Source organism: Crassostrea angulata, chromosome 6, assembly GCF_025612915.1.
Source record: "Crassostrea angulata isolate pt1a10 chromosome 6, ASM2561291v2, whole genome shotgun sequence".
In the NCBI taxonomy this organism is placed as follows: Eukaryota; Metazoa; Mollusca; class Bivalvia; order Ostreida; family Ostreidae; genus Magallana; species Magallana angulata.
The window spans coordinates 42,042,488-42,064,339 of record NC_069116.1 but is presented as its reverse complement, the minus strand read 5'-3'; the positions used below and the strand labels follow the sequence as shown (position 1 = coordinate 42,064,339).

The following is a 21,852-nucleotide window of genomic DNA, read 5'->3' as shown; positions in this document are numbered from 1 at the left end:
TATATCTTTTTTATGTAATCCTACATGTATATATGCATCACATGTATACATGTTCTGTCTCTTGTTTCAATTTCATATCTATTTTTAGAAAAGACAAAATCCAAGCTCAGTTTTTTAAGTCTACTTCCTAGTTACTATGTCTAGTGAAAAATTATCGTTATTAGATTCTATTGAACCAACTGATTCACGCACGCAAGAAGGTATGTTTCTTCGTATGTTTGCAAATTCATTGGATTTTTTTTTGGTAAAAAATATTTATCATATTTAATGAAAATATCAAAATCGAAAGTGTAAATTTTACGAAGATACTTGCTGTATACCTGCTGTTATTCAATATAGTTTGCTTATGTATGTACACTCAATGTAGACTAAATGTACTTTTAACACTCGAGGTCTTGCAAAATAAATGAAAACGCCAAATATACGATATTCCTTGAGAGAGTAAAATTTTAGTAACGAGCTTTACAAAATATGCATGTACACATACTCGATATGTCTACATAATTATACATACTTATTTTCAACAAAGATAATCATTTGAAAATGAGGGTATTATTTTTTGCCTCTGAAAAAAAAACTAAAGGTAGGTGTACAATGATATGTGGGTAAGTACACATCCACTTACAAAGAGATTCACAATTTATGAGACATGCTTAAATGTTTATTGATAAGCGACATGGACGTCGGCTTCAGATTCAGTGAGGTATATATATACATACAGTGTACAACTACTTTGAAAATCGATCGCTTTAAAAAAGGTACACATTCGGAGTTTTGAAGCAACTGAGATCTTTAAAGAATTGTATACATTAATTCATGACTTGAAAATTAGGTATTGCGTTTCAAAATGGGTAGATATGCATTTAGATATGTTTATACATCAAAAGTCTCAGGGTTATTTTTTTTTTCAAAACTCTTAAACAGTATGTTTATATTACTCCGAATCATTTTATTAACTAAGTACTTGTATGCACAATTCAATGGTTTTGATTTGTAAACTTTTCTTAAATCGATAAAGCCGTTTTTGTTGTTGTTAATAATGAATGACAGGTATCACATTTCACTTTTGATACTTAGTAAATATATACAGTAGTAGAATATACATTTTTACATATCTTTACCTTATAAAATAATGGTGTTTTTTCCCGAGATATTCAGTGTACAGACGAAATTTATGGGTTGCTGTGTTACGTTACTTCTTTTTTTGTAGATAAAAAGGAAACCGAGTTGACTGATTTTGGTTATTCGCGAAAATACAAAAACGTCAGAATCTCGGTTAAAGAAGGAGCATTAGGAAAAGAGCAGGTGAGTAGAAACATTTACATGTACTCTACTATAATTAAAAAAAAATACCATTGCATGTACATGTATATATCTTTGGAAAAATTTCTTTTAAAAAAAATAACACTACCTAGATAAGCTTTTAAATAACGTAATTATTTATGCAAGGTTGACGTCATTGTAAACAGTACGTCAGATAAGTTGGAGTTACGGCATGGACGGGGGTCTAAAGCTTTGCTGGATGCCGCGGGGGCGGGGCTACAGACTGAGTGTAAACAAAAATACCCTACAGGGATTCAAAAGGGAGATGTAGCAGTAACTGATGCGGGGAATCTCAGATGTAAATTCATATTCCATGGGTCCCTCAAAAGATACGGATCTCCAGACGCAGAAAAGGTGGACTATCTTAAAATCTATACAATGTTTTGCAATTAGGTTAGCATGCTTCATAATATTACAAAATATTGATCTTTATTAATTTTTAGCTATTTCTAATCGTGTAAGTTTATGGACATGAACTTTTAATTGTTTTCTCCTATTTAGTTTGACTTGTGTTTTAAACAACATGTAAAAAGTTCAATTTTGACATTACAAATGATCACCGCAATTCTGTTCACAGATACATATGGCGTTCATATCGAAATGCCTTAAAGGGCTAGACAGTAAGAAACTCTCTTCAATAGCTTTCCCTGGTCTAACTACCGGGCTTCATAAGTTTCCAAAGAAGGTGGCTGCAAAAAACACATGTTGTGCTCTGGCACAATACATCGACGCCAACCCCAATACCAGGGTAAAGGAAGTACGCTTTGTTATACACGCCGAAGACAAAGAGACTTATGAGGTAAGTATCAATGACTCAAAGAAATGGAGTGAAAAGCAGATCTAACTTTCACTTCATGGTCGTTTCACATGATGTTCACAAATCGAATGTAAATGTAATTTATTTTTCAGTCCATCAAAAAATTATATTATATCCTTTCTGTTACGCAAATAATTAGTAACAGTTTCATGTGCGGCACAAATACGCGGTAATACAGTTTTTGTATAAATATATCGTAATGTTTCGCATAATATTAATTGTAACTGTGTGCTTTTCTTTCATAGGCCTTTTGTGATGCCATTAAAGTGTGGGATCTAAACCCTAATCTAGGTAATAAAAAAAAGAGCGAGGAGGTTCTCTTGGAAAAAATATATAGTGAAGTTACGGCAGGTCGAATGTCTGGCCCATACTTACTCCCACCCATGCCTAATTTACATGTATCTCCCATAGGTGTTGTACCCAAAGCTGACGGTGGATGGCGTATGATAACACACTTATCCTACCCACCCTCTTTCAGTATTAATGAACACGTAGACCCACAGTTCACTACAGTTACCTATACATCTTTTGACACAGTGGTCCAAACCATAAGCACACTAGGTCCTATGGCTCTATTAGCTAAGGTGGACATTAAAAATGCTTTTCGTCTTCTGCCAATTTACCCAGGGGACTTTGAACTTCTAGGAATTTACATTAATGGGGCTTATTACATCGACAAATGCCTTCCCTTTGGGTGTTCAATATCATGCAAAATATTTGAAACTTTTTCCACTTTCTTAGAATGGGCTGTCAAATTTAAAACACAACTCGATACAGTTCACCACTACTTGGATGACTTTATTTTTATTGGCAAGTCCAATTCAGACAATTGTTCAGCTCTCAAGCACACTTTTCAGGACATTTGTTCAGAAATAGGGGTCCCCCTGAACCAAGACAAAACTATTGAGCCAACCACTAAGCTTACATTTCTTGGTTTAGAAATCGACACTGTGAATATGCTGGTCCAAATTCCCGTTAGTAAGGTTCAAGAACTTAAACTTTTGTTGCAGCATTGGGTCACACAGAAAAAAATTCTTCTTTCCCAGTTAGAATCTTTAGTGGGCAAGCTCAATTTCGTTAGTAAAGCCATCCCAGGTAGCCGTGCATTCAATAGGAGATTTTACAATGTTATGTCCGGGGTGCCCTCTCCCTATCATCACATCAGAATTACGAACCCTATCCGTGAAGACATGTTCACATGGCTACAATTTTTAGACAACTTTAACGGCGTTGTATACTTCCCAGACACTGAATGGGTTACACTAGATACTTTGCAACTTTACACGGATAGTGCAGGTTCTGGCCACCTTGGTTGCGGCAGTTTCTTTCAGGGTCAGTGGGTTCATTTTACCTGGCCATCTTCATGGTTAAACAAGCCAATTTTGCGGGACATAACTTTTCTCGAATTAGTACCTATTGTATTAGCCTTCATGATATGGGGATTGCGTTTGCAAAACAAAAAAGTCATCCTCCATGTAGATAATATTTCCCTTGTACATATTCTCAACAAACAGTCAGCCAAGTCCCCAAGAGTAATGGTACTTGTCAGATCGTTAGTCTTAATGGCTTTAAAACACAACATACAATTTAAAGCACAACATATTCCGGGAAAATCAAACATTATTGCTGATTCTATATCTCGCAAACAGTGGGAAGTCTTTCGAGCAGCAGCACCTTATGCAGACCTTCATCCGCAGACCATTCCAGCCCTAATCCAGACATTACTCTCACAAGTCACATCCAATCATTGTTCAACGCTTCAGTTGCTGTAAACACTAGGCAAACACACACAGCAGGCATCAATTCATTTGAAACATTTCGCCGGTCTCATAACCTACCCAGTCTGTGGCCACCTCTCGACACTCACATTACAAGGTTTATCGCTTACCTGTCACTTTCAGGTTACAAATACTCCACAGCTCAGTCATACATTACAGCCATCAGTTTTTACAGCAAAGCAATTTACAATGTAGATCCTACTAATCATTTTATTATAAGAAAGCTACTTCAGGGCATGCAAAGAACAACACTACACAAGGACACTCGTTTGCCTATTACATTACAGCTCTTAAACAAAATTATACCAACATTGCAAACCGTATGCAACACCATATACGAAACCAAACTATTCACTGCAGCTTTCACTTTAGCATTTCACGCCCTCTTGGCATAGGGGAATTCACAGTGTCTAAAGGCAACACACCAGCAACTATCATCCAATTTCATGACATAACAATGCAGCAGACCAACATTCAATTGACAATTTGTCATTCAAAAACAGACCAATTAGGTGTGGGGGCAAACTTGCAGATTCCTGCTTCAAATGGTGTTGCTTGTCCTTTTGCCGCCATGCATGCCTACTTACACATGCGCACATCTCAAACTGGCCCATTGTTTATTCATTTTGAAGGTCAACCATTGACCCGTTATCAATTTATCACCATATTGAAGCGTTGTCTTAATGCAATAGGGGTTGATAGCTCCAATTATAATTCCCACTCATTTAGAATAGGTGCAGCTACAACCCTTGCTATTCAAGGCGTTCACAGTGACGTCATCCAAGGGTCAGGACGATGGCGCTCTAATGCATTTCGTACATACATTCGGTAACCTTATCATTCCAACAGTATCTATCTTACTAACCATAAACAAGATAATTCTAGGTCCTGTCAGAGTTTGGATTGTCGGATCTTCTATCATCAAACGAGCAGCTATGAGTGCAGTATCAAGACAGGGGGGGGGGGGGGGGGCTTAATCTTAATCTCGAGAATACTTCAGTCTTATGGCAGGGATATAGTGGCATGAAGCTACAAGACCTTAATACTAGGCTATCAACGTTGCTAAGGTTAGAAGATCGTCCTGAGTTTCTCATCATTCATTGCGGAGCAAACAATGTTGGCCAGAAAACCACTGAAGAGCTGCTGGAGCTCCTTTTCACAACCTTGTCACGAATTTGTGACATGTTCCCTACCACAACGATAGTTTGGTCCTCTGCCCTGCCTAGATTAGCTTGGCGCTTTTCAGACAATGTTAAAGCAATGAATGAAATAAGGGGTCGAATGAATAGAGAAGCGATAAAATTTGTAACATCGAGGGGCGGTCATTACATCAAATACCCTCAGTTTTCCCAAAAACCACCTACGTTGTTTGACCCGGATGGAGTTCACCTGTCCCAGCTGGGTAATGATATCCTTTTAAATACCATTCAAGGTGCGTTGCAAGATTTATTAAATTGTGGCGGTGTTGGCCTTCCGGACTAACCACATCACAATTAACTACTACTGGCTCGTGGTGACCATTGGAGTTGCGGTCCTGCCGCCGTCACCAATGTTACTTTTGGAAAGTGGCGCACTCCAATGGTGGCGGTTGCAGTGTCATAAACAAACGTTCATGACCCTTGCAAGTGGCGCTATCGTCGCACCCCAACTCCAATGGAAGAGTGCAATCATTCAAATTATCATAGGATACAGTTTTTTACTGTCAATATAATGTGTTTATAATGCTGTTAATGTGTTTAAAATGCTGTGTATTCATGCTTGTGCATTCGCGCACATACTTGCTGCACAAGAACTTTGACAATTTTAATGTGTTTTGAACTTTGAAACTTGTGCATTTGCGTTTACCCATTCGCACAAACCTTGTGTATAACTTTGTCATTTGTATGTCTGTGCATTTGCACTTACCCACTGTACAGAATATTATATTTTGTGACGTTTGTGCATTTGTGCTCACCCACTGCGCAATGAGCCTATTGATGGGCCGTCACGTATTGTTGTATTGTTTGAATTGTTGTGAGGCAGCCCATTGGTAGCCTAAAGTCACTGCGGCCAGTAACGCCAAACCATAATAAAGTATTTAGTCCTAATCAATCTCTCTTAGTTTATTCATCAGGTATCTTGGATAAAAAAAAGAAATCGAAAATTGACGAAAATGTTCGTATAGTCACAACTATATTATAATATACAGCTTTATTGCATATAATATTTTCGTCAAACCTATAATGCCTCAATTAGTATATATTAGGGATATGTACAGAAATACTCTTTTTAAAGTTGAACTCAAATAAATCAAATCATCAATAATGATGTTTTTCTTCTTCAGGTATCGAGAGAAAAGAAATATGTCGGTTCAAAATGAATCAAATATCTGTCACAATAAAAGTCGATAAGATTGAAGAAGAACGGGTTAGTTACAATTTTTGATCATTTATGAAGTGGTATATAATTCTCTTCCAAAGACTGTAATCCGAAAAACAAATTGAGGCTGTCAAGTTTTTGGACACACATCAATCAATTTTTTTTTCTCTCTTTTAAACAGGTTGACATGATTGTTAATAGTGTGAACAAAAGCTTAGATTTGGACAAAGGATCTCTATGCAAAGCAATAATAACGGCTGCTGGTTCAAAAGTTGCAGAAGAATGTCGACGAGATCATCTGTCAGGTGTCTCTGAGGGAAACGTTGTCGTCACTTCCGCCGGAAATTTAAAGTGCGAGAAACTCTGTCACGCATGCGTTCCCCCACATGAACAGAAGAGTAACGATGTATCTGTAAAGGTGAAAAGCTTATTGTTATATAATATAATGATAAGCTAAAACAATGTTGACAAATTTTCGGATATAATTTAATCTGAGTTATAGCACTCAAAATCAGATATATCTATTTTCAGATTAGTAAGTACCTTTATCATAAGAATTTTTGAGGATTTTTTAAACATAAGGATTTGTTCAAGTTTTTGATTGTTTAAATTCGCATGACATAAGATGTGTATATATTTAATTTACATATCTTACAATTTTTTTCTTTAATGAAAATCATATAATTATCAGTCATTTGTTCAGACCTTTGCGTCTTACTCAATTTTGTTTCTTAATATATAATTACTGAATAAGAAATTTTGTAAATGAAAAAGAAAAGTCAAAATATTTTCATAGGTTTTACAAAAAATTGTCATCAAATGCTTGGAAAAGGCCGACAAGAAGCAGTTGACTTCTGTCGCTCTCCCGGCTCTCGGGACCCGCTACAATAATTATCCACCCCGAGTCAGCGCCGCTGGGGTGCTGAAAGGAATCGATCAGTTCTCCAAATCACACACCCGCTCCTCCGTGAAAATAGTTGTTATTGTGCTCTATGGTGGCAACCAACACGAAGAAATATTAAAGGTAGGTATGCAGATGTGAATGATGGTGTGAGGGAACATCGATGTGAGCCTCAAAGTTTCGATTGTTAATGTAATCATTAAGTACACAAACAATGATCCAATCGGATTTAAATCAGATCACATGTAGCAACAAATTGGTGTAACAACAATACATGTAATTGCTTTATTAGACTTACGAGAAGTTTCCAATTATACAAACAAAAATGATTATTTTCCCTAAGAACAATATTTAATTGAATGTTGAGGAAGAAGACGGATGTGTTTGTAGGCATTTGTTGACGAGGCTGCCCCATACCAAGGGGCGTGTTCAGGACCCGAGAGAGGGACCCAGGAATTCTGTCGCCAACAGTACCAAATAGAGCTTCATCCTCCTGAATACTGGACCGAGTATACTTCAGATAAATCTGTGAAGGTATTGAACATTTGTTTTCTAAAAAATGTTAAATGGTTTCTTGAATGTATTCGTAAACATTGGCAAAGAAGTGTTCGAAGTCACAAGTTGTTAATATTTCTGATCAATACTCTGCAATTTTTTTTAAGTTATGACCTAACTAAACTGTAAATCTAACAACACTGAACAGCAATTCATATCTGATACGAATTATGTATGCATTGAAAGAAGAGCAATTAATGATATCATTTAGTTCTTTTTACCTGCAGTCCTGGAAAGCGGATTGTGATGATGATTCTTTTAAATTGTTGGATGTGGATTCCACGACATACAAAGCTGTGGAGAAACTTGTCCAATCTACATGGCAGTCCAAAAAATTAGGCCACGGTCGCGATGCTAAAGGGTTGTCTGGCTTAAATTACACAAGTATTAAAGTTTTGAAAGTACAGAGACTGGAAAATATTGACCTTTATGAAAACTACTGCCATTTTTGTTCGAGTTTGTTTAATAAAGCTGGAGTCATAGGAGTGTTCGATAAATTGTCCTCAATTTCGCAAGGTTCTAAAGACATCTTCACAACAGATTGTCTAGAGGAGGACTCTGTCCTTAAAAAAGAACTGTATCCAGAAATAAACGAACACTTCCTGTTCCACGGAACAAAACCTGAGACTTACAAAAAGATTCTCTCACAGGGATTAGATTTCCGAATGGCTAAGGAATATGGTATGTTCGGCCAGGGAGTTTACCTTGCTGAGAGTTCCACAAAAGCTGACCAATACACAGGTAAGGCTTCCAGAGTCTTCATGATTTATCATTATGATGATGCCTCGTAAATACCTTTGATTTTATTGTATCAGACTACGTTTTGCCTAATGCTTTTACTCACTTCTTGAGAGAGTATCATTAGTTTAAACATTTGTTTGCGAAGATGTTAAGCTTTTGACTTATGCTCTTTCATATCCAGATCCGAGAACAACAAGAAATAAAGGTGAGAAGAGAATGTTCTTGGCCAGGACATGCCTAGGAAAGATTCATCTTGCAAAAGAAAAGAAAGAAAAACTTCAGAGGCCGCCGTGCTTTCAGACTGGGTGTGAATCGGACTCCTGTGAACATTCGGAGCGTCAGCGCTGTGACAGCGTGGTTGGGGAAGGGGAGTGGCTATTTCGAGAGTTTGTCACGTATCATCACTACCAGACTTACCCGGAATATCTCATCACCTATGACAGAGTATAATCACATGACAAACAGCACAATTTGAATATTGTGTTTTTAAGATCTAGCTCAAATCTGGGACGTATATACGAACGTTAGTATATACGTCTCTGATATACGTCCCTGCTCAAATCTATTGATTCATTTATATTGTACTTAAGATTTGCATAACTGTCCTTAAGATACTTTCTTTGGCAAGTGTATTTAGAGATAATATCAAACAGAACCGCTTGAAAACTTGCATATTCTTAAGATAAGTGTAGTTGGATACAACTTATTTATTTTTGGGCATTAAAAGATAGAAATTGAATAGAATAATGGTAAATTGTATACTTATTATTTGTTTGTGGTTACAGTCAAATATATACCATTTAGTGTTTGTTTTTATGGAATATATTAAGAAACTTTATGTATGTGAAAAGGTTTCTGAAATCAAAAAGATTGTTACAGTGTAGAGATGGGGGAAAGGTTCTTTAACGTGACTTTCCTTCAATGTGCAAACACTAATTCACAGAATTCCTACTTAAGTGTGTTCTTGCCTATGTATTACGTATTTTACCTACATGTATATGCTTTCAAACTTGTTGACATCATACTTTAAAGCTTCAAGAAAAGAATCACTGAAAAAATGTAACTTTTATAGTCTTATATTTGTTCACTTAAAAGAAATCATCTACTTCTATATTTTATTATCAAGAACTGTATCATCGTGTTTTACCGGTGTAATATGAAATGTAATTAAAATGCTAAGCAAAGAAATGCAAAACTGTAGTTTCATTAATATTCAAGGGTATCAATTTTCGTTGATAAAGTGAAAATCACAGTTTCAAGGATACGTAAATTCGTGGCCAATGACCCTATCAATACAAAATATTAGTAGAAATTGCAGTTCAATGAATATGTAATTTCAAGGATGAACTTAACAACGAAATCAACGAAAATTGGTATTCAACGAATATTGATGAAATCACAGTACTATATTATCATTTTGATGAAATTTGGTTGTTTATGAGTACTTAATATGTTTTCAAAAACGAGAATAAAACGTCAATTTGTTACCATCATAGGATAACGCTTTTCAGGGCAGCATCTTGACCAGTGATGGTGTCAATGTATTATTAATATCAATTATTTATGCAAGCCAAATTGCCAAAAATAAGTCAACAATGAAAGGGAAACCTGCTCTCAATAACTAACAGTTAAGGAATGTAAGATTCTTAAAAAATATTTTGACTGAAAAAATTGCTAATACTTTTAACTTCAACAGAGATTTTTTTATTCAAAAATTAAATATATTCTACTGTGAAAAATTATGTTGTCTGTGACGTTTGAACCTCCTTGCCATGTTTTCAGCATAATTTTAAAAAATGTAAATAAAGAATATTGGCGCAATAAAAATTTAAATAAGATTATATTCGTGAACGACAAACATCTACATATGTATGTGACTTTAACAAAGGTTTGAACATTTTTTGTCATTTAAATCCCAAACCAGATTGCCGTTTCTGGAAATGGGTCTGGAATATGTTAAAGCCATCCTTAGTTTGAAAGAAGTTGAAATGGCAGCAAGATGCAAATTGCATTAAAGGTCGTTTAATAATGTGTATTTTGGAAAAAATAAAAACACTGCCAGTGAACCCAATTTAACTGCAATGCAGCGTCAGCCATGTTGGATATTCAGAACATTGGCCTATAAAAAAGTTACCTTTATATTGATTTATTCACGTTTAATGATTACCTACTACCTGGTGAATGAAATTTAAAAGAAAACACGAGGCTTTATCTAATTTTAGAGGAAATGAAATTCCGTTCAATTCAACTTTCCTTTCTTTCTTTGTGACAATGTCGGACTGTGAATCATCCGAGCATTCTGTCTCATCAGAGAACAATTCAGCAACAGTCGAAGGTAAATTTGTTCGTAAAATAACTCAATACTAATCCATAGGTATTTAAAATGACATTGTTTGAATAGTTGTACCATAATATACAACTACGAAATCAACCACAGACTTCTTAAATCTTGTTATTGTAACCAAACAGCATACAAATACTACCACACCACCATACCCCTTTTAAGAGAACACGATGGTCGTGGCCATTTTTAAACAGTTTCGATCTGCTGTAGAAAAGAGCTCTTTGTAAAAGTATAGGAAGATACCCAAATTCAAAAGATGAAATAGATACTACTAAAAATAACTTAAAGGTCAATAAAAATCATATCTTAAAATTTTAGGTAGAACTGATTGTTAATTTGTCGACCACACAGCTTCATTAAAACTCTCTCTATTTAAAACAGAACTCAAATAAAACCATGTTGGCCCCATTCAAGAATTACACGTATATATATATATATATATAAATATATATATATATATATATATATATATATATATATATATATATATATATATATATATATATATATAGGACGGCAGTACATGTATTCATATGTATCACGTGGGTTCTCTCCGGGTACTCCGGCTTCCTCCCACACCAATGACCCCCTCGCGCTAACATCCGTGCCAACGAGAGATATTAATATAAGTTGTAGAACTTGTTTATCAATCGTTGTAAAATAAATAAAGTTCAGTTCAGTTCATATGTATCTGACATTGCTAGATTTTGCAACTTACGGATTGAACGTCAGAGTGTTGTGGTCAAAAAAGTATCTAAAACTAATAAGACACTATGAGGTTTTAAAACAAATTTGATGTAAAAGATGATCGCAATCTTTTTTATTCAACATTCAATCATGTAAAGAGGCAGCTTTCTTGTACATATAAATCGCAGTTCGAAGTGGAAACATGCAGAATTTGAAAGAGTTTTTACCTGTATATCATAATTATTATATTATTATAGTTATAAGGCCATTTTTATGGTATTGAACGATACAGATTGCTAATATGTAAAAAAAAAAAAAAACCATGTATCGCCATTTCTAGTTCAAAGAACATGTACATATACATGTGTCTATACTGAATTTCATGTCTAGATTAGAACTTCATAATGTTTTCATGGAAAAACAGGTACTTCCTTGTCGTAGATCAATCAATATTTCTTAAAGACATTTTAAACTTAATTAATAAATGTGGTTTTAGGAAGAAGCTAATCTTAATGAGCACGAACATTTATTTATTTATTATTTTTTTTTTTGCAGATGTCCAGGGAAGTGATGTTACTGCAAGGGATTACAAAAATGTCATCATATCACTTAAAGAAGGCGCATTAGAGAAAGAGGAGGTCAATAGTATTCTATCATTACTGTATGTACATGGTATATGTACATGGTATATTGCCCCGTTGCATTCTCCGCTCTGCTACAATTTCGCCTTGTCTTGAATTTGCCTAAAATGCTCGTTTTAATTATCTTAGCAATTGAAGATTGTTTTGAATTCACCCAGACTTAAATATTGGCCCGCCTACAACGAGGGCGAAAGAATGGAAAATAATACAGGGCCGAATACATCCATGCATGTTTACAGTATTCAATTCAATACCAGTATTTTCTTCCTTTACTCCCAACCAATAGAGTTAACGGTTCCTACTTGATGTAATATCTTGATTTAAGCTACATTGTATTTACAAAACCATACCATGATTTCCTTATGCCTATATTTATCATGTCTCTTTTAATAAAAAATCGCAATTTTCTGATAGTTTAACTGATATTTATACTTGAAGTGAAAAAGAATATGCAAAGTAATTTATAAAATACCCGTATTCAAGGAACTGTTCATCAAAATAAATGAAAAATCATTACAAATTATTATCTACATAGATTTTTTTTTATCAGAATAAAGAAAAATATATTTGATCAATTCAAACGAAAAAAGTAATTATCCTTAAAGGTTGACGTCATTGTAAATAGTACATCAGATAACTTAAAGCTGAGACACGGGCGGGGATCTCGCGCCTTGCTGGATGCCGCGGGGGCAGGGCTACAGACTGAGTGTAAACGAAAGTACCCCACAGGGATTCAAAAGGGTGATGTGGCAGTAACTGGACCGGGAAATTTAGATTGTAAATTAATCTTCCATGGATGTCTCCAGAAATATGGATCCAGTGACGCAGAAAAGGTTTTAGTTTGTTTTTTGCATTATAATTTGATACCTTTTCCTCTACAGAAAAAAGTACATGTAAAATAGTTAGTGTACATGTACTTACTGTATTTGGCTTTGTTAATTACTGATGTTTTAAGTAAACCATATATGTAAACAGGAGTAATAAACTTAAAACTTGAATAAAATACTACATGTATCACCCATTACTTTTGTTTAATCACAGATATATATGCAGTTTATATCCAAATGTCTAAAAGAGCTAGACAGTCAAAAGCTCTCTTCAATTGCTTTCCCTGGTCTAACATCTGGGTTTCTCAAGTTCCCAAAGAATGTTGCTTCAAAGAATGCATGCCGTGCACTTGCCCAATACATAGACGCCAACCCCAACACCAGCCTGAAGGAAGTTCGTTTTGTTATACATTCCGAAGACAACGATACTTTTAAGGTAAATCGAGCAATGATTTAGTAGTAAGACTTGAGACACAAGCCAATGACTTCTGTAATGTTAAACATCTGTTCAAAATTTTTTTTACACTTTTTTATTTCATGTGAATATCGCTGTGATTATCCACATTGAATTCCTATTTTGCTAAATTCGTATTTATTCAGACAACTGACATTCAAAATATTTCTGCTTACAAGCATGCAAGTGTGTTTCTTAATTGATGTTCTAAAAATATTTATTATCACTGAGACGTACTAGCCATAACGTCTAGACCCTAAACATGTACCAAAAAAGCATTTTTTTGGTTGCTTTTTTGCTCTTTATTGTTGTAGGCATTTGGTGATGCTATCAAAGATTGGGATTTAAGTCCGAATCCCGGTAAATATTTTGCACATCTATCCCATGTACAAATTTTATGTATTCCTTCACCAAGCTCTGTTTCTAATACTTTCATGATTAAGAAAAGAGAAACACAAAGTCATTTGTAAAACTTATAAAGTCGACGGTGTTCTTTTAATTTCAGACATCGAAAGAAAAGTTGTGTGTAGATTCCTGATAAATCAAATAACCGTCCTTATCAAAGTCGATAAGATTGAAGAGGAAGAGGTTTGTTTCAAAACTAGATAATTTAAAAACTTGTCTGTACAAGAGATACGCATTTACACACGAGGTAAACGTTGTAGAACTTAGTACGCCTTTTACATGATTTGCATTTGTAATCATGTCTTTTTTCGTGTTTTCGTAATCGGTATTCTCTACATATATATAAAACAATTACAAACTGCATTTTTTTCAGTCACGAAAATATGATGAAACTAAAAATAAATATATATTAATACAGCATTTAATCCCCTTTTCTTTAAAGGTCGATATGATTGTCAATAGTGTAAATAAAACCTTAGACTTGGAAAAAGGATCTCTATCCAAAGATTTATCAACGGCTGCTGGTCCAGAGATGGCAAAAGAATGTCGACGAGATCATCCGTCAGGTGTCACTGAGGGAAATGTTGTCGTCAGTTCCGCCGGAAAACTAAAGTGCAAGATAATTTGTCATGCATGCGTTCCTACGTACAATCAGAGTGACAATAGTGTCTCAAAATTGGTGATAATAAATATTTTTAAGATACACAAATATGAAAAGTAAAATAATATTCCAGACGATTACTATTTTTTGTGAAGCGAGCATAAGTTAAAAAATGTCTTTTGATTTGGATATCAACTCTCACTTTGAAATCACAATTGTTAACAAGACTTAACATTTCGTATATCAATATGTACTGAAAGTAAAACATTTGCTTTTAAACATCTTTCCGTTCTTTGGTAGGATATACAAAATATTGTAATCAAATGTCTGGAAAAGGCCGATGAAAACCAATATAATTGTGTAGCCTTTCCGGCTCTTGGGACCCTTTACAAAAACTATCCGTCGCAAATTACAGCCGAGGGAATGCTGAAAGGAGTCGACCAGTTTTCAAAATCCCACACCCAGTCGTCTTTAACACAGTTATCATTGTAATATATGGTGACCAACATGCAGAAATATCAAAGGTAGGCCATATAAATACAGATACACGTATATTGCTTTTTTTTAAAAATAAAGGTCGATGTTCTAACAAGTTAGCTTCGTTAAGCAAATCCCAGAATAGCTGCAGGTTTTCGACAAGCATTGCGACCAAAATATTTAATGTTCTACTATTTGATACGTTTGTAGGCGTTTGTTGATGAGTCTGTCCCATACCAAGGGGCGTGTTCGGGACCCGAAAGAGGGACCCAGGAGTTCTGTCGCCAACTGTACCACAGATAACTCCATCCTCCTGAATACTGGACCGAGTTTACCTCAGATAAATCTGTTAAGGTATTAAAGTTAATATTCGTGGGGATCAAACCTTGAGAATTTATGTAAATTAAAGATTCGTTTTCGTAGGTTTGTGGGAGATGGTCCTTCCTACTTAAATTATTCCACGTTTTTTCCCTTTTAATTCGATGAACATCTGATTTTGTGGAAAGGCTACACGTTACCCACAATAATATTGGGTTTACAACTTACGTAGCTTGTGATAAAACTGTTTTTGCATCAATATTGCACCGATATTTATGATATTCTTTTTAAAATAGAATTCTTATCATTTCATGTAATTTGCCCAAAATGTACGTAAATGTATACACATTTATGCATCAATAAATATGTCGACTTTCAGTTTTGGAAGACCGAATGCGACAAGGGTTATCATAAATTGGTGGATGTGGATTCCTCCAAACACAAAGCTGTGGAGAAACTTGTCCAATCCACATGGCAGTCTCAAAAAGTAGGTCAAGGCCGCGATGCAAAAGGCTTGTCAGAATTAAAGTACTCTAGCCTTAAAGTTTTGAAAGTACAAAGACTGGAAAATATTGACGTCTATGAAAACTACTCCCATTTTCGAGCACGACTTTTCCACAAAGCTGGTGACATAGGCATATTCGAACAATTGTCTTCTCTTTCGCAAAGTACATGAGACATAGCAACAACCAAGAGTCTGACAGAGGACTCTATTCTTAAAAAAGAATTGTATCCTGAAATAAATGAGCATTTCCTCTTCCATGGAACCAAACCGGACACATACAAAAAGATTTTGTCTCAGGGGCTAGATTTTCGCATGGCGGGTGAAAAAGGGATGTTCGGCCAGGGAGTTTACCTTGCAGAAAGTTCCACGAAAGCTGACCAATACACGGGTAAGGCAACACAGAGAGAATTTAAAAATATGAGTTATTTTTTGTTGTGTTATAATATTTAGTTCATCGGGTCTTAGTAAATACAAAATGTATAGGATGGCGAACCTTCGGCATCATTTTATTACAAAACCGCAAATGACGCTTGTCTATGGATTGTGCTTTGGTTTTGCTGAATACCTCTTTATTGTTTTACTATTATCATTTTTTTCAGACGACAAATCAGCAAGAAGTAAAAATAAAGAGAATGTTCTTGGTCAGATCATGTCTAGGAAAAATTCATCTTGCCAAAACAGACAACAAATTCCAGAGACCGCCGTGCTTTCAGACTGGGTGTGAATCGGACGCCTGTGAACATTCTGAGCGCCAGCGCTGTGACAGCGTGGTCGGTGACGGGAGCTGGATCTTTCGAGAGTTTGTCTCGTATAACCACCATCAGAATTACCCAGAATACCTCATCACTTACAAAAGAGTGTAGTGTTGCGGAAGCACAATTGCACACACGTACGATTTTCGTAGATTGTCAACGATTTAAAAGATTTGTTGGTAGATATTTATGTGAATTCACTTGGGTGTATGTTTAATGAACACATATTGTGTTTTTTATTTTGTTGGGCGTTAATTTCTGGAGAAAAGGAAAACCACCGAAAAAAAATTAGGCCTCCAACAATCATACTGATTTCACACTAATGTGTAGTTTGAGTGTTGTAATATAAAGCTTGCAAAGTTTACAATACTTGCAAACTGTAAAATATTTTTACATTTTCCTTTGTGTTTGTATTTCTACTTCCATGAATGTAACATGGGTTACATGTACAAAATATTACCTGTACTTGTTTGCATTTATTATGCCTTTTTTATTTAAAACTAAATATAATATATGTCAATTTGTGAGTCGTTGCATAAAAATCTATTTGCAGTGAATACTATCAGATATATATATTTGTATGTAATAATTGAAATCATGTTTGTTTATATTTACGTGCTATGCGGGTTGTATCCTCCACTAGTATATATAATAGTATTTCTTTATAGAATTATCTGTCGTGTCGCCTAGATGCTATTTTTAACACGTAGAACCATTCAGTTCCTTTTTCAACCCACTTTACATTTGTAGAGTTATATTCAATTTATAAAAAAATTAATAACAAATTCTTTTTACATTTGTTGACTGATTACGCATTTCATATTTTGAGACTTACTCTTTATTAGCAATAACTGTGAAATTTGAAATATTTGGGTTTTTCCATAAAATCTATAGAGCAGTTCAAATATAACGAAGTCCAGGACTGTTTTACCTTTTGATTCAAAAATCAAAACATAGAAGTGCATATACATATATTGAAGTATTTGATTATTTTTTTCGTAAAATAATTTTCTTATAAAGTTATATATACTTGGCACTTATCAAAATGGATCGTCTCTAAAATCATACAGATTACTTGAAATGTCTAGATGGTTGTTGCCAATTTTAGACTGTATTGGTCTCTTTTTGAAGAATAACTTTAAACGAAGATAGAGAAAATATCCAAATTTAGATTTTTTTCTTTCATAAATAATATCTCAAAGCTAAACAAATCGTATCTTAGAATTTTACGTAAATGTCGATCTGATGATTAATTTGCTGACCATCAAGCCTTCAAAATTTCACTCGCAAGTCCTGAACAGAGAACTCATACAAAGTGGGAAAGGTAGGAGGGTTCTATAGTAGGACTTACCTCTGATGTTTTAAAACTGTAAAAGGAATATCAAACATTTACTTATCAGAGGAACAAAGAGTTGTCCGGTAAATCAAACTTTGTTTCATTCTATGTCATAACATAAATTGCAATTGAAATGTCCAACAAAAGTAAAGCAATAAATTCGTGGCTTATATGTTCATTTAAAGAGACAGTACAGCTGAAAACACATGTGCGAATAACAACAGATTTACCCATTGTGTCGTTAGGAAATAAGAAATAACGTTGATTGTGACAGTTGAAGTACATAAAAATCCCTTCCACATACCAAATTAATGTAATTATAAGCTTCCGGAAATCGAGGGGTCGAACAAACCGGAGTAATATTACATCGTTTATTTGTACCATGTGGATTTTGATTGACAGTGGAAGATACGTGCTGAAAACTACACCTCGACTACGAGCATGGATTACGAGGTAAAGTGACTATCTAAACGGAACACATCATCACTTTCTCGATCAATTATATATTGTTTACTTTTCAGTCGGTTTTTACAAGTATATGCAACAGTAAGAAGCACAAATGTATATATTGGGGCCCTAGAAGGGAAACCATTTAATTGAACAATCTCCCGGCAAAATGTCAAAAACATTTACAGCGGAAATTCTGTTAGAATTTACGCGATAATTGGCATAGTTTTGAACTGTTGAATAAAGCTTATTTTTACTGAAAGTGGTTGTTGTATTACAAAAGATTACGTAGGACTGTATATGGTTACGTCCTATTTATAAGTGAAAGTATTCCGTTCGAAATCCTTTCCAATAAAACACAATTACAAGAAATTCTAATGCTTACATCATACATTTGTTGGTACAGTCCTCAGATAGAGATTCTGATAATGAGGGGGGGGGGTTGCAGTAATCCCGTTGGCCTAATTGACGAGCCCTTAATTCAGACGGGGCCGTGGAAGGCCCAGGAAGGTTAGGGGATCTGGAGGAAGAGGGCAACCCCAAACACAAGTACAAAAGATAAGAAACACCCCAAAGCGGAATAGGATTAGAAAGAGACGTAGTGTAGATGAAACAGTGGCCGTTATACAGGAAAGGAAACAGGTTATAAAGGTAAGTAAACTTGACTGGATCTTCTGAGCATATAAGTTGATATACACTCTAATTACTACCTCTACATATAAAGTTATATCTTCCTTTCAGAGAAAAATAGATGAACTCTCTCCAGAAGAAATGAGAAGCACACTGCTTAAGGATGTTGATGAGAACCCTGAGTATATTTTTAGTATACTAGAACCCTGCCCAGGTCCATCACATCATCCTACAACTCAACTGCTTTGGTGCAGTTGTGGTTTTTGTGGAGACATGCCTACAGATAAGGAAAAGCTATACTGTCAGAGAAATGCAGATAGCTGTGTGTCTCATCTACCTGTGAGTATCTGCATTTAGTACTCATAATAACATACAACTGATTTTTTAATTTTCAATTTTTGTAGTTTATTTTCCACTTGTATTTGTTGCAGGATTTTGATGTACATGTACTTAATCTTAATGAGGCAGTCCTTGCTCTAGCAAGACTGGACAGACAGGACATTATTGCCATGCCAGAGGATATTGACAGAAATCGGGCCAATCGACACACTGCTTACCGCCAGTTTGTGTTGTGGCACCACGGCAAACATATAAAAATGGAACATAGGAATTTGATTCAAAAAGATGTCCATGTATTTATATTAAACAGTTTTTGTTATCATTTTAAAGATGTTTAATTTGGTAAAATATGAATGAAATAATTGTTGCAGTTAATTTAATTTTATAAGGTTAAAGTTCAGTGTTTTGCAAAACATTAATAAAAAAATACTTTTAATTAGGGACACAGGAGACGTTTCTCAATTTTAAATAATTTTCTTCTTAATATATTATCATATATTAATTATCATTTAGACCTGTTAATTCCCAAAAATTCAGGGTACATGTCAGTGCTAAAATATTTAGAATTTTTTAGGGCCTTGGACACGATTTGACTTGTAATTTTTAAATTTCGTTTTTTTTATTTTCAATGTTTATACTGATAAATATAGAAGTTTATAATGCTATGTCAAAATTTGAAGGTCAAATATCAAGTTATAAGCAAGATATAGAGTTCATAATTCTTTGTTTTGTAAACAAAGCTCTCATATTGTCATTTTTTACATAGGTGTTGTATTGGTGTACGTTTCACTCAAATGTATCTTTCTTTTGTCGATAATAGTATTTTTGAAGATATTGAATTAGTTTAAATTGTTTTTTACATGTCCAAGACGTGGTAATTCTCTACATCACATTTTTGTAAACAACTATAAGACTCGAGCTTTGTTTACATAACAATCAAATCTTTCCTCTGTATCTCGCTTGTAACTTGACTTTAACATTCAATATTTTGGCTAATCATTTAAAATGCACCAGTAAACCATTGTATACCCCGTAAATCTGAAATATTTACCATAGATAAATTTTTAGCTAATTTGCGCGTGCTCTGCATTAGCAAAAATTATTTTTCCTAAAAATTAATCAACAACAAAAAAAAGTTTAAAAATTTTTGCCGAAGGCTGGTCTCTTCTCCTTACTATATGAACAGGTGTCCGTAAGTAGCTATAGTGGTCATTTAAAAAACCTGTTCATATAACCAGGTAATTACCCCCAAGCTATAACCAGCGTGTGGAGAAGGACTTCACTCAAAATCGGTATCTTCGGTTGACTGGTAGCCTCATGTCTATCTTAAGTGTACATGTATACTGATGACACATCATGCATGCGTGATTTATTCATAGATATGATATGTACCGCCGTTACGCAGAATGTAGCGTTATTTTTTTTTACCCCAATCACAGTGTACCGGCGGGACACCAAAATTCACGGAATACGAAAATGTGTACAGTATTTTGAATTTCTCGCTGAATGCCGCCATTTTCTTCTCATTCTCGCTCGCTTGACACAGGAAAACATCACCTGTCTTTGACACGTGACCCTACGATACTTGTGTGGTGTACACAAACCGTCGCATGTGAAGGTGTGAACTGCTAATTGGGATAATTATCTCGCTATAAATCCGTATCAAGATACCCCTTTAGGTAGTTTTGTTGCATTTGCTGCTGTTATTGTATATATCGGTATTTTGAACAAGATATAAATTGCAGACATCAACTCTCACATGATACTATATGAAGTTGGTAAACATATACGATTCGTTAGAAAATTAGAGGCGGCGGTAATATACGATGTCCGAAGGTTAGGTTACATTGTGCATGTCAGTATATTGACATTTAATATTTGAGTGCTTTTTATTTTTAGCGCCGATGACAATTCGCAAAAATTTCAAACGTAAAAATTAATCTATAGCTTTATGACTCGAATTCGCAAAAATAAATCGACGTAAAAATTTCCAGATTTACGGGTACTTAAAAAATAAAAATAAAATGTTTGATCTCAAATGGTGTCCAAGTCCTTTTAAAATAGCATGCAAAATTTGAATGCTATTAAATAAAGTTGTATGATATATTTTCAATTGAACACTTTATATCTAAATAAAGAAAAAAATTGAAATTACAGTAGATACATAATGATTCAGGCACAGTAAATGAGCTATGGCATTGCCGATGTGAAGCCCACTCTAGATTCACAACCCTACTCTAGCCCGGCACAATCCCCACTACATCACTGTGCCTTTCTATATATTGTTAATTAATTGATTCAGACTAATGTTTAAGAAGTCTGCTTTTGTGTTTTATGATGGCTACAGCGCTCGCTCACCAATCTTTTAATAAGATAAACTTGTATCTAAATGAATAAAGTATCATATAACATAAGAATATAATTATGGAATTACCTAATGGAAATCTTCACATTGTGGAGATAGGAAAAAATAGAAAAAATGGAAGATAGGTGGCATTTGACCTTAAAACGAAAATTTAGCTGATATTTTTCATATTAGAACCTGGTTTTTTAAAATCTTAATTATGGAGAGAATAATTTTCAAAGACCATTATGAAAAGCATCAATATTGATTTA

The 21,852-nt window shown here is 34.6% G+C and overlaps 1 protein-coding gene and 1 pseudogene across 1 annotated transcript; both read left to right on the top strand.

Annotated features, from left to right (window-relative positions):
- Positions 1 to 87: 87 nt before the first annotated feature.
- On the top strand, positions 88 to 10,488 carry LOC128186507 (protein mono-ADP-ribosyltransferase PARP15-like). The gene is made up of 11 exons (XM_052856296.1): positions 88 to 200; positions 1,211 to 1,305; positions 1,450 to 1,677; positions 1,901 to 2,122; positions 2,386 to 2,431; positions 6,242 to 6,324; positions 6,458 to 6,694; positions 7,073 to 7,300; positions 7,568 to 7,711; positions 7,960 to 8,473; positions 8,655 to 10,488. Exons 1-11 carry the CDS (start codon positions 137 to 139, stop codon positions 8,921 to 8,923), a joined length of 2,130 nt encoding a protein of 709 aa, XP_052712256.1. The 5' UTR covers positions 88 to 136; the 3' UTR covers positions 8,924 to 10,488.
- Positions 10,489 to 10,574: 86 nt separating this feature from the next.
- On the top strand, positions 10,575 to 17,261 carry LOC128186506 (protein mono-ADP-ribosyltransferase PARP15-like; annotated as a pseudogene).
- Positions 17,262 to 21,852: the final 4,591 nt, after the last annotated feature.

What these genes read in the sequence shown, in the direction of transcription:
- LOC128186507 (XM_052856296.1), top strand. Translation starts at nt 137, where the DNA reads ATGTCTAGTGAAAAATTATCGTTATTAGATTCTATTGAACCAACTGAT. An exon ending in TGATTCACGCACGCAAGAAG is followed by an intron (nt 201 to 1,210) that starts GTATGTTTCTTC and finishes CTTTTTTTGTAG; the next exon opens with ATAAAAAGGAAACCGAGTTG. An exon ending in AAGACAAAGAGACTTATGAG is followed by an intron (nt 2,123 to 2,385) that starts GTAAGTATCAAT and finishes TTTCTTTCATAG; the next exon opens with GCCTTTTGTGATGCCATTAA.